Here is a 13670-nt window from a genome sequence, read left to right as displayed (position 1 = left end):
ATAAATCTGTGAAAAGTGTGGCGTGCATTTGTATTCAGCACCCTTTACTCTAAAACCTAAACTAAAATCTAGTGGAACCAATTGCCTTCAGAAGTCACCTAATTAGTAAATAGAGTCTACCTGTGTGTAATTTAATCTCAGTATAAATACAGCTGTTCTGTGAAGTCCTCTGAGGTTTGTTAGAGAACCTTAGTGAACAAACAGCATCATGAAGGCCAAGGAACACACCAGACAGATCAGAGATAAAGTTGTGGAGAAGGTTAAAGCAGGGTTAGGTTATAAAAAAATCCCAAGCTTTGAACATCTCACGGAGCTCTGTTCAATCCATCATCCGAAAATGGAAAGAGTATGGCACAACTGCAAACCTACCAAGACATGGCCATCCACCTAAACTGACAGGCCGGGCAAGGAGAACATTCATCAGAGAAGCAGCCAAGAGGTCCATGGTAACTCTGGAGGAGCTGCAGAGATCCACAGCTCAGGTGGAAGAATCTGTCCACAGGACAACTATTAGTCGTGTTCTCCACAAATCTGCCCTTTATGGAAGAGTGACAAGAAGAAAGACATTGTTGAAAGAAAGACATAAGAAGTCCCGTTTGCAGCTTGTGAGAAGCCATGTGGGGGACACAGCAAACATGTGGAAGAAGGTGCTCTGGTCAGAGGAGACCAAAATTCTATTTTTTTACCTAAAAGCAAAACGATATGTGTGGTGGAAAACTAACACTGCACATCACCCTGAACACACCATCCCCACCGTGAAACATGGTGGTGGCAGCATCATGTTGTGGAGATGCTTTTCTTCAGCAGGGACAGGGAAGCTGGTCAGAGTTGATGGGAAGATGAATGGAGCGAATACAAGACAATCTTAGAAGAAAACTGGGGCGAAAGACTTGAGACTGGGGCGGAAGTTCACCCTAGAGCAGGACAACGACCCTAAATATACAGCCAGAGCTGCAATGGAATGGTTTAGATCAAAGCATATTCATGTGTTAGAATGGCCCAGTCACAGTCCAGACCTAAATCCAATTGAGAATCTGTAGCAAGACTTGAAAATTGCTGATCACAGACGCTCTCCATCCAATCTGACGGATCTTAAGCTATTTTGCAAAGAAGAATGGGAAAAACTTTCACTCTCTAGCTGTGCGAAGCTGGTAGAGACATCCCCAAAAAGACTTGCAGCTGTAATTGCAGAGAAAGGAGCTACTACAAAATATTGACTAAGGGGGCTGAATACAAATGTACCCCCCCACACTTTTCACATATTTATTTGTAAAAAATTGTGAAAAACAGTTATCATTTTCCTTCCACTTCACAATTATGTGACACTTTGTGTTGGTTTATCATATAAAATCCCAATAAAATAAATTTACGTTTTTAGTTGTAGCATGACAAAATGTGGATATTTCAAGGGGTATATATATATATATTATCAGGGCCAGGCATGTACTGGCCATTGGGACTACCAGGAGTTTCCCAGCGGGCCGATGGCTCGGTGGGCCGGTTTCAGTGACAGCCTGTCAAATTTATAGCTGCGCTACCCACGCAGCCAATAATTTGAGCACTGCTGTACTGCACATGGCTAGGTATCGAGCTTCCGTACGGACATCTTCGGCTACCTCCGGGCCACATTCGTCCTTTCCCGTCACCGCTCGACTTCCCCCGCCCCCCTCCTCTCTGACAGCTCTTTGGATTTGTCCAGCAAAACTCGGCTATCCCTGGCGGCCCCCGCGGTAACGGTCGCTGTGAGTTTAAATGAGCCGGAGCCGCCCGTGTGATGCCCTGAGAGCAGCCGACAGGTAGAGAGGTCCCCGGAGCAGAAGAGGGAGGCCGGAGGATGACATTGCTGCAGGAACCCGTCCAGGTAACCCGGCACAGCCATTGAATACATTATATAGCAAAGGATGTGGCGCTGACTAAAATAACTTAAAAAATTCATTTGGTGCAAATAATGATTCAAACAATATGCAAAATCCAACGTAGCTAAAAGTTCATCAAAAGTGTCAATTAATATTGAAATGTGCATAAAAATATTTTCAGCAAAAAATGCATATATAATTTTTTTGCACTCTTTTTGCACTTTAATACAATGGACAAAGTTTGGATATAATGGTTTTAATTATAAGCATGGTTTATATATGAATTTTTTGCTGAAAATATTGTTATGCACTTATTTTTTGCACATTTCAATATTAATTGACACTTTTGATGAACTTTTAGCTACGTTGAATTTTGCATATTGTTTGAATCATTATTTGCACCGAATGGATTTTTGATGTAAATTAATTTAAAAATATATAATGCCAGAGCCAGGCTTCGGGCCTAGTCCTAGGGGGCAGGTGACAGGGGGGAGAGGGGGGCTGGAAGATACAAGACAACCAGGGGGTCCAGGGAATGAAGAGGCTCCTGTGGGAAGAAGGGGCCCTAAGGAATGAAGGGGGTGTTTGAGATATAGGGGCCCTACAAGAAGGACCCTATGGAATGAAGGGGGTTCCCAATGGGAAGAAGGACCCTATGGAATGTAGGGGGTTGTATGGGATGTAGGGGACCTAGAAGAAGGACCCTATAGAATGAAGGGGGCCCCAATGGTAAGAATTGGGGTTCTGGTTTCTGCATCAGTCTTGATGACATCAGAAGACCTTAGACGGCTGGAGCCATGGGGGAGAAGACTCTCTGAGGACCATTCTAGCAGGGTGGAGGATCAAGTAAGTAAATCTTTCTTTTTCATGCTGCCTGGACCTAAACAAGCCCTTGCGGTGTGGGCACGATTTTATTGTCACATGACAAACTTACCTTTGAAACGAAGCCCTCCAGCAGCGTGCGGTCACTGCTGCCGTGGGCCTTCCCCTTTCACCCCGGTCTTCCTTCTAGGTTTGCATGCTCCTGCTGTGTGAATAGCCGGGCCGCGATGATGTCACTCTCGTGCAAGTGCACAGGATACTGTTTTTGTGCCTGTTTGCAAAATTAGAGTGGGTTGGTCTGGATGAATTCCAGGGCCAAATTTTTGTCCCAGTCCAGCCCTGATCAAGGCAAAGAAATACAGATTGGGAGCTCCCTTTTAGAATTGTATGTGTGTGTGTGTGCAACTTACTTTGCCCTGCATGCGGGGGTACCTTTAGCGAAGAGCATGCTCATCAATGCCCATGACCAGGTGGAGACTGCGGTCAATCTAACATTAAGGCAGTTGAGATGAGCCCTTACACCATGTCCTGGGTTCCTCTGAAAATGTGGAGTCCCATGTCACTACACACAGTAACTTAGTAGATGTTGTATTGGGAGTGATGTGCTGAGCCTGCGCCCACTCAACCAGTCCAGCGTACCTCTGTTACCTCACTCTTAGTAACAGTCCTGCCATACACATGGCACGGACCTCATGTGTGCACTCGATGCCATGAATCCCTGTAACACAGTTTTGGTTCTCTTTGGGAGGGAGCCAGAATATCGACCCCCTGTCACCCATACCAGGTTCCATAGATGACGACTGGTTGCTTTATGTCTTGAACTTGAGCTTTGTTACTCTTAGCAACTACACTCCTCTTCCTTGTCTTGCAGAATTAACTCTTTTCGTAGTGGTGTTACTTCATACCCCTTTGTGCTTTTAAAGATCCCGGTTCTTTTGATACGCCAGAACCAACATTCACCCCTTTTTAAATAATTTCAGAACAGGCTCAGAACCAGGGGCGGACCGTCCATTAGGAACGCCCGGGTGCCGCCCCCCCTTATCTTCGCCATCCTTCCACAAACCCTTACATTTTCCTTCCCAGACACCTTTGTCCTCCACACCTGTACATAGTGCCCGCTGTCTTATCCTCCACACTCGTCTTGTGTACATAGTGACCACTTTCATAAAATCCTCTACTGTACATAGTGCCAGCTGTCATACCCGCCACACTCCTCTCCTGTACATACCACCCACTGTGATAACCTCCACACTCCTCTCCTGTACATACCACCCACTGTGATAACCTCCACACTCCTCTCCTGTACATACCACCCACTGTGATACCCTTCACACTCCTCTCCTGTACATACTGCCCACTTTCATAAACTCCTCTACTGTACATAGTGCCAACTGTCATACCCTCCACACTCCTCTCCTGTACATACTGCCAACTGTCATACCCTCCACACTCCTCTCCTGTACATACTGCCAAATGTCATACCCTCCACACTCCTCTCCTATACATAGTGCCCACTGTTATACCCCCCCCCCACAATCCTCTCCTGTACATACTGCCAACTGTCATACCCTCCACACTCCTCTCCTGTACATACTGCCAAATGTCATACCCTCCACACTCCTCTCCTATACATAGTGCCCACTGTTATACCCCCCCACAATCCTCTCCTGTACATAGTGCCCACTGTCATACACTTCTCTCCTGTACATACTGCCCCCAAAATACCTTCCACACTCCTCTCCTGTACATACTGCCAACTGTCATACCCTCCACACTCCTCTCCTTTACATACTGCCAGTTGTCATACCCTCCACACTCCTCTCCTGTACATACTGCCAACTGTCATACCCTTCACACTCCTCTCCTGTACATACTGCCAGTTGTCATACCCTCCACACTCCTCTCCTGTACATACTGCCAACTGCCATACCCTCCACACTCCTCTCCTGTGCATACTGCTCACTATCATACTGTCCACACTCCTCTCCTGTACATACCACCCACTGTGATATCCTCCACACTCCTCTCCTGTACATACTGCCAACTGTCTTTCTCTCCACACTCCTCTCCTGTACATACTGTCCCATCATACCCTCCACACTCCTCTCCTGTACATAATGCTCCCATCATATCCTCCACACTCCTCTCCTGTACATACTGCCAACTGTATTTCTCTCCACACTCCTCTCCTCTCCTTTACATACCTTCCACACTCCTCTCCTGTACATACTGCCCCCATCATACCCTCCACACTCCTCTCCTGTACATCGTGCCCATTGTCATACCCTCCACACTACTCTCCTGTACATAGCGCCTACTGTTATACCCTCCACACTACTCTCCCTCACCCGCACATACTTCCCACATTTATATCATCCATACTCCTCCCCTATGCCTCTTCAACTAAAGGAAATCTTCTCAGTCCTCATATTTGTTCTGCCCATTATTAGTACTCATTTAATTTTGTGATTACTACAGTGATGTATAGAGGAACATAGGGGATGTCAGCTACTCTAAATATACCACTGGTAAAAAAAAAAGTGTCCCTGAAAATATTTTTGAAATGTTGACAACTATGCACTTGGGCACTGCCCAAGGGCCACCGGGTCAATAGGGGGCCCCATGATAGGCTCCTGGGATCCTGTGATCATAAAGTGGTAGTAAACTTCACTAACATTACTACTTTTTAGAAGCCCTGAAGTAGGTTATGCCATAATGTACAGGTATACACAGCATATTAGCACATTAGGCTACACTTACCTGTCAGACTGAGCCCTCCAGCTCTGCGCTGTGATCAATCCAGTGGGTCCTGGGCGCTTCCATCTTCAACTGGTCTTCCTCCCGGGTTCTGTGTCTTTGGTCACTTGCTTTGGCTGGGCTGCTTTGCTGTCACTTCCACGCATGCTCATGCGCATCCTCTCTCTCTCATCCCCCCTCCTTTACCCCTCACCCCTCTCTCATCCCCTTTCTGTCTCTCTCATCCTCCCTCTCTCTATTAAATTTAATTTGTTATAACAAAAAATTGTTTGCACTTTTATTTTTTATAAAAAGCCCTACCAAAATCCTCAGCACCAGGCCCATGATGTTGGTAATCTGGCCCTGGATGGACTGGAGGAGAATGGCCAGAGAAGAGAGCCGGCATGGGTAGGAGTGAAAGAGAATGTCCAAGCAGCAGAGCAGGCATGGGTGGAAGTGAAGAAGAATGGGCAAGCAGGAGAATGGGCAAGGAAGAGAGAGGGCATGGGTAGAGGTAGGGGAGAATGGCCATAGAAATAAACAGACAGGAGTGGGAGTGACAAAGAATGACCTCAGATGAGAAAGTACATGGATGGCAATGGAGCAGAATGGGCAAGGATGAGAGAGGGCATCAGTAGGAGTAGAGAAGAATGGACAGAGAGGAGAGCAGACAGGAGATGGGATGGGGGAAAATAAGCAAAGGGGAGAGAAACAACCAAGTGGTCCATCGAGTCTGCCCCATATAGATAGATAGATAGATAGATAGATAGATAGATAGATAGATAGATAGATAGATAGATAGATAGATAGATAGATAGATAATGTAAAAAAAAAAAGTAGTTTGAACTGCAGGCATGGGTGGGAATAGGGTAAAATGGACAGAGAGAAAAAGAGGCTTGAGTGGTAGTGTCACAGGAGCAGTCATGTGTAGGAATGGAGGTGAATAATGAAGGAGAAGAGCATAGAGGTGAGGGGGGATGGTTGGGAAAAGAGAAGATTGGCCAGAGAGGAGAACAGGAATGAGTTGGATTGAAATAGAATAGCCACAAATGAGAACATGGTTGGGTGTGAGTGGAGGAGAATGGACAAGGAAGAGAGCATGTATCTCTAGGAGTGGAGGAGAATAGCCAAGGAGGAGAGTGGCATGGGTAGGAGTGGAGGAGAATAGCCAAGAAGGAGAGTGGCACAGGTAGGAGTGGAGGAGAATAGCTAAGGGGAAGAGTGGGCATGGATGGAAGTGGAAGAGAATGGCCACAGTGGAGAGCAGAGATCGGTGGAGGAGAAAGGTTTGAGATTACCGCAAGCTTGGGTGGGAGTAGAAAACCCAATGAGAAAAGCAGGTTTGGATGGAAGAGGAAAAAAGAGAGGTAAAAATGACTTGAGGGCTCCATCTAAGCAAGTTAGATTCAAGAGCAAAATGCTAAATACATCAGCAGCTGCTTTTAGTTAGCTAAATGCTCACACCCCAGAGAGTAAGTCTACATATAGTACTGCGGTGAGTTCCTCTGAAATGGTTCAACATATAAGAAAAAAATAGGAATTACAAAGACAATTCCAAAAAGCAATTCTTCAGAGAAGAACAGGCAATTTAGCAAAAATTATGAAATTTTATTATGCAAATTCACTTAAACACTAATCAAAAAATTTAATTTATTAGAAAAATACCACCAACATTTCACTAAAATTAGACAACGTTGTCAGCATACTCAGATGGCCACCACACATCCATACCCCCCCCAAATAGCTTATTAAATAATGGTCACTATTTAATCCTTTAATAGGAAGAGTAGTATTCCTCCAAGGAACATAAACGTAGTAAAAAGTCAAAAGAGATCAGAAAGCAATCAATCATGTACAAATCCGTCAGACTTTTATGTGATCGTGTGTAGGCAAGTCCGGTCGTTAGAAAGTCTGTTGAAAGTCTGCCAAAAGTCCGTCGAAAGTCTGTCGAAAGTCTGTCGGACGGGCTGTCGGACTTTTGTAGCTGAAAAGTCCGACCGTGTGTACGCGGCATAAGAATCACAAAATAGTCTTGCCAAATCTTGGCGCCTTATGCCAAAAATTATTATAATGTGTAATCTTTAAACAATGAGTTTGTTATATAACTTTTACAACAGTTACAGTGTCTACTTTAATAATGTTATTTTATAACATTAAAATAATATAAATATACTGTATATATAGTTCTTCTTTATTTTTGCTTGAGAGTTATGTTTTCCTTTGTGTCCTGTAGATAGCATGGCCAATAAATCGGAGGTCTTTCATTTTATCCTTGTTGGTTTCCCTGGTCTCCCGGAAAAGTTTTATGCCATGGCTGCTTCAGTAATAATCTGTGTCTACAGCCTATCTCTGTGTGCAAATATCACTGCGATCATGATAATCCTCCTGAAGGCCCATCTACACCAGCCCATGTATATCATTATCCTAAACCTGGCCGTTTCTGACCTAATTTTTGACACAGCAACCCTGCCGAATATGATTGTCAGATATTTTACTGGTGATGGGACTTTATCTTTTACTGGTTGTTTATTTCAGATGGGGATGGTCCATTCCTTGAACTTAGTGGATTCCTTAACCATTATGCTGATGGCCTTTGATCGGTATGTTGCCATCTGCAAGCCTCTTAGATATCACTCTATAATTACCAAAAGAGTGGCCATGGCCTTGTGTGGCCTTGTCTGGCTTGTTGCCTCCTCTATTGGATTATTTGTCATGAGCTGGGCTCTTCCTCTTCCATTCTGTGGACCAAACAGAATCCTGTTGTTTTACTGCTCGTTGGCTCAGGTCACTGTTCTATCATGTACGGACACTTCGGCAATCAGAAGAAATGGATTTTATGCTGGAATAATTATGCATGTAGGTCCTTTCACCTTAAATTTAATTTCATACATTGTCATCATTGCAAGTATTTGTCTGACATCCCGATCAGAAAATTGGAAGAAGCTCTACAACACCTGCATCGCACACTGGTTTGTCATCACCCTCTTCTACTTACCTCGGGTCATCGATTATGGCATCCAGGCTCAGATACTTTCCAGCACCGATGTCTTTGTGCTGCTCAGTTGCTTGTATGCCTTTATACCACACTTCAGCAGCCCCATCATTTTTTGTCTTCGAACCCAAGAAATAAGAAAAACCTTGAGAAAAATTCTAAGTGAAAAAAAATTATAAGTGAAAGACTGGTGTAGAGGTTCATGGTTCTATTGTGACTCTCCAAGTCATATACTCTCATTTACTGGCGTCTAAGCTACTGACTCCAAACAGTCCATACAAATGCTAGCATCTTTATTGGCAATTTGTTCATTTTTTCGTATGTTTTTTAAATATATAGTACATGTTTAAAGGAGATCAGCCTGATGTACTGTATATAAAGTTATCAATGCATGTTAATGTTTAAAAAAAAACTCTTTTCCTTTCCTCTTTACACACATATGCTCTGCTTCCTGCTTTGCAACACTACACAATGGTGGGACTTATATATATAAACCATTTATAGATTATATAAAGGATCAGAGATTGTTGACTGTGCAAGTGCTGGATGCAAGAAGGGGCTATGCTTGGACTTTTATAAATTCAATACTGCCATAAGTGGTCAATCAGTTCCAGAAGTGTTTCTCAGGGTCAGCTAATAAAATGTCATGCACATACTGGTTCTTCTGAGTGCCTTCTCCTCTATGTGCTGGTTTCCATTTTTTCAGGACACTGACTGGAGGCCATTCTATGTATAGGTAGGCCAACAAGGAGGGATCTGCAATAGTCAAGGCAAGACATAACTTGGGAAAAATTTGTAACTTTGTGGTGTAGCTGGTTAACAAGGGGTATGTGGAACGGAAGAACCCACTGCTCCAGGTGTATATGATGAGCTTGGATGGAACTGGATCAGGAGTGCCAGCCCTGGCCCGCCTCTGTGGAAATACTTGGAAATAAGAAGAAAAGGCCACACATCCAGAGGTTCCAATTCCCTTTATTAAATCACCATGATGACACCAGGGACACACATAGACATGTTTCACTCATACATCTTGTGCTTAATTGGGATTAAGCACAAGATGAATGTGTGAAACGTGTTTACGTGACTGGTTGCTCCTGTCCCTGGAGTCGTCACAGTGATTTAATAAAGACAATTGGAACCTCTGGATGTGGGGCCCTTTCTTCTTATTTCCAAGAAGGGGCATGTTTTGGAGATTTTGCAGAGGTTAAGGTGGCAAGTGGGTGTGGGCCATAAGGAGAGGTCATAATCCAGTATCACACCTAGCACCCAGGTACGAGGGGATGGACTGATAGTAGTACCATTGATCTTCATAGAGAAGTCAGAGGAGAGGGCAAAGGGTTATTAAATAATATGAGCTCATTTTTGTAAAGGTTTAGCCTAAGGATATAGTATGACATCCATACTATTACATCAATTAGTGTGTAAGCCTTTATATAACAGTTTGGGTTCTCTGAATGTCTAACAAGATTCGCCAAACCCTTGGCGGACCAAACCTGGCCAGATTTGCCATTTACTAGTCACTATCCTTCTTGCAAGATCCCAGGGAATGCCAAATCTCACAAGAAGATGCTCCAGCACACCCAGTGATCGTGATATTTGGGATACTTGTTGTTTTCCAGGAACTCATCTGAAGGATCATGATGTCACCCTTGCCTAGGTGAAACTGGCAGAAAGCAGAGGCAAGGTAAGAAAATGTACTAATGTGTCATGCATGTGTAGCTGGGTGCTGGCTGACTTTCCCTGAGTCATCGTGGAACATTCTGAAACACCAGCTTCAGTGAGCCTGTTTCCCCCTAGTGCTCAGACTGGATGCTGTGTCATCATTTCCTGAATACAAAGCAAACAGAGACCACAGCTGAGAGCAAGTGATCATGGGATATGTGGTCCAAGGAGCCAGTATTTGCATTGGAGCCAGACTGCAGCAGACTACACGTTCCAGCCAGCTGGAAGAGAGAGAAGAATGCTGGGTGAGATCATAATTATCCTGGTCCAGGAAGGAGTCTTTCTCTTGGGACCACAGCTTTCAGCTGAGAGCAGGGGACCCAGCCACTCAGGGAATGCAAGCAAGCACCACGATCTAGACTGCGTAGAGAGTCTCCGGCGAGTGAGCAAGCAGATGCACCATTGCAGCTCCCTGTTGGTCAAGTGATTGTCGGGGGTCACTGTCATCGTCACCAGTACAGACCCAGCCAGTTGGATGCTGTCTTCCCATGTGACTCTGGCAGCCATCTTGGGTCAGGCAGAGCCTATGTAAGGCCCTGGCTCCTGGGTTTGGCCTGCTTTATGTGAGTGAGTACCTCATTTGCGAGGGAAAACACTAGAGATAGGGAAAGGTTCCTGGTGAGGAGGCAAAGTGTAGGGTCCCAACTGTTCTGGATACCTTCCCGACTGGGCATGAGATGGCCAGGCCACATTCTGCCCCTCTCAACAGATACTGTCAGTTTGGCTAAAGTCTGCTCCTGTCACATTGCTGGAAACCGTGAGTGCACCCAGTTGGGTAGTCTGCCCCCCCAGTTTGTTGTGAACTGTTGCTGCGATTCTTCAATACAAGTTTTATATTGCAGTGCATTGCTGTATGATGATTGGCCAAAGCATGCACCATGACCTGCATGCTTTGGCCAATCCCAGCACCCTCAGCTAAGAGAGCCATAATTGGCCAAAAGCAGGGTGCCTTTTGCCAATAATGGCTCAGTCCATGCCCCACACTATATATGGCTGCCTGCACGTCGGCCCCGTTTAGTGTGTTGTTGGCGTGGACAGAGAGAGAGTGTCATTTAGATTGAGCAGGCAGGCAGATTATTCAGTTAGCTGCAGTGTATTTAATATATATATACAGACAGTCTCTCTCTCTCTATATATATATATATATATATATATATATATATATATATATATATATATATATATATATATATATCCACTGTATCCAGTTTAGCTATATCTGACTGCAGGCCGTTCCTGGTGTACTTTTTCTAATATACTTCAGGTGGTGTACACAGTACACAGTACTGTGCACCCATAGTGCAGTTGCTACTACTTTTCTGGTGTTGTATGCAGTACACCCATAGTTGATATTACACTTCTGTTGGTGTACACAGTAGCGTGCACCCATAGTGCAGTTGCTACTACTTTCCTGGTGGTGTACGCAATACAGTACACCCATAGTTGTTATTACGCTTCTGTTGGTTTACACAGTACCGTGCACCCCTAGTGCACTTGCTACTACTTTTCTAGTGGTGTACACAGTACACAATACAGTGTAGTGTGGTCTTGCTAAACAAAATTTACAGCATGTCCACAAGGCCACCAAGGAGAGGCAGACGCTCACAGTCCACTAAAAGAGGGCAAGCAGGCTCTGGGTCTACAGTCGACAGTGCTGATCATGGACACGGTGCATCCTCAGCATGTGGCCGTGGGGCACGCTTGTCCTTTTGTTCTGCAGCTGGCCGCGTTATTGATCCACAACATGCAGAAGAGTTGGTGGAATGTATAACAAATGGATAACAAAGCCCTCCTCATCCTCCTCATCCTTCGTCACCCAGGCTCAGAGTAGTTTGCCTGCCAATGTAGCTGCTAAAGCGGCCTATTCCATCAGCTCCATGTCAACAGTCACTCCTTCCCTAGCCCCACCATCATGCACGGAGGAGTCCCCCGAACTATTCGACCACAGTGTTGGGTACATGCTGCAGGAGAATGCACAGCGATCTGAAGGCTGCGATGATGGTACCCAGGTTGAGGAAGGGAGTAACGTGAGCCTAGAGAGAGCGGGTGCCCAAGAATGTCAATAAACTGGCAGTCATGTTCCCCGAGCTGCAGCATACTGCCAAGTTTGATCCAGTGACGAGGAGGGAGGGGATGATGAGGTCACTGACTCTACTTGGGTGCCTGATAGAAGAGAGGAGGAGGAGGAGGCACATCTCCAACGAGGCAGGATGCCCTCCAGGGGGCAGGTTAAGGGCAGCCACCCTATTGCATCACACCACAGAGCTAAGCAGGTGCAGGATGCTGCTGACCCCGCACATATTTTGAAAAGTTCTTTGGTGTGGGCCTTTTTTCACACGTGTGCAGCAGATCGCACCGTTGCTGTTTGCATATGTCTGAAGCGTATCAAGTGTGACCAAAACAGCAGCCGCTTGGGCACCAGATGCTTGACCAGACATATGACGACCTCCCATGCAGTCCGTTGGCAACAGCACTTAAAAGGCCCACATCAAAGAACAAAGCAGACCTCTCCTTGCTCCTCAACAGCTGGGATCTCCAACCCCACTATACCTCCAGTCCTCTCAGAAACCTGCACTAAGAGGAATGAAGGTATAGAAATAGGTGTTCCAAGTACTTGCGGCAAATCTGCTAGTGGTACACCAACATCGGATTTTAGCAGGCAAATTTCCCTACCCCAGATGCTAAACAGTCGAAAGAAATTCGGCCCCAGCCATCCACTTGCTCAGCGTCTGAATGCTAGCTTGACCAAATTGCTAGCACTGCAACTGCTGCCTTTTCATCTGGTAGACTCTGCCCCCTTCATGAATTTTTTGAAATGTGTGGGAACTGCAGGTTCCCAAACGCCATTTCTTTTCACGGAAGTCCATTCCGGCTCTCTACCAGCATGTGGAAGGCAATGACTTGGCCTCGTTGGACAGGGTGGTCAGCATTAAGGTGCATATTACTGCTGACTCATGGTCCAGCAGACATGGACAGGGGTGTTACCTTTCTTTCACGGCGCATTGGGTGACTCTGCTGACAGCTGGGAAGGATGCAGGACAGGGTTCAGTATTGTTGGAGCTTGTTCCGCCACCATGCTTCCAAAATGCTAGTGTTGGTTCTGCCAAAGCTCTCTCCTCCACGCCCTCCTCTTGTTCTTCCTCTATGGCCTCTTCCTCTGCATATTTGTCCTCTGAACCTGCAGTGCTCCGTAGGCGTTCAAAGGGCTACGCAAGCACTCAAGCAAAAAGATGCCATGCGGTGCTTGGGTTGGTTTGCTTAGGGAACAGGAGCCACACTGGGGCAGAGATTCTGTCAGCTCTGCAGGGGCAGGCTCAGAGGTGGTTGACGCCACGCCAGCTTGAGCCAGGAATGTTTGTATGCAACAATGGCGCCAACCTCCTCTCCGCCCTCCGACAGGGACACTTGACCCATGTTCCCTGTATGGCTCACGTCCTGAATTTGGTGGTGCATCAGTTCTTGAGTAGGTACCCTGGCTTACAGGATCTCCTGAGACAGGCCAGGAAAGTCTGTGGTCATTTCTGCCGGTCATATAATGCCAG

The 13670-nt window shown here is 45.7% G+C and overlaps 2 protein-coding genes across 2 annotated transcripts in view; one reads left to right on the top strand and one right to left on the bottom strand.

Moving 5' to 3' along the window:
- The window catches only part of LOC141126683 (uncharacterized), a 640228-nt gene that overhangs the window by 604988 nt on the left and 21570 nt on the right, over positions 1–13670 (bottom strand). The window lies entirely within an intron of this gene.
- Positions 7653–8585, top strand: LOC141129563 (olfactory receptor 6B1-like). Its single transcript, XM_073617660.1, has one exon. The coding sequence runs from the start codon at positions 7653–7655 to the stop codon at positions 8583–8585; it is 933 nt and encodes a 310-aa protein (XP_073473761.1).

This window comes from Aquarana catesbeiana, linkage group LG02 (assembly GCF_042186555.1).
Source record: "Aquarana catesbeiana isolate 2022-GZ linkage group LG02, ASM4218655v1, whole genome shotgun sequence".
Classification (NCBI taxonomy): Eukaryota; Metazoa; Chordata; class Amphibia; order Anura; family Ranidae; genus Aquarana; species Aquarana catesbeiana.
This window is presented reverse-complemented; position numbering and strand designations above follow the sequence as displayed.

Excerpts from the sequence above, each read along its gene's own strand:
- LOC141129563 (XM_073617660.1), top strand. The coding sequence starts at position 7,653 with ATGGCCAATAAATCGGAGGTCTTTCATTTTATCCTTGTTGGTTTCCCT.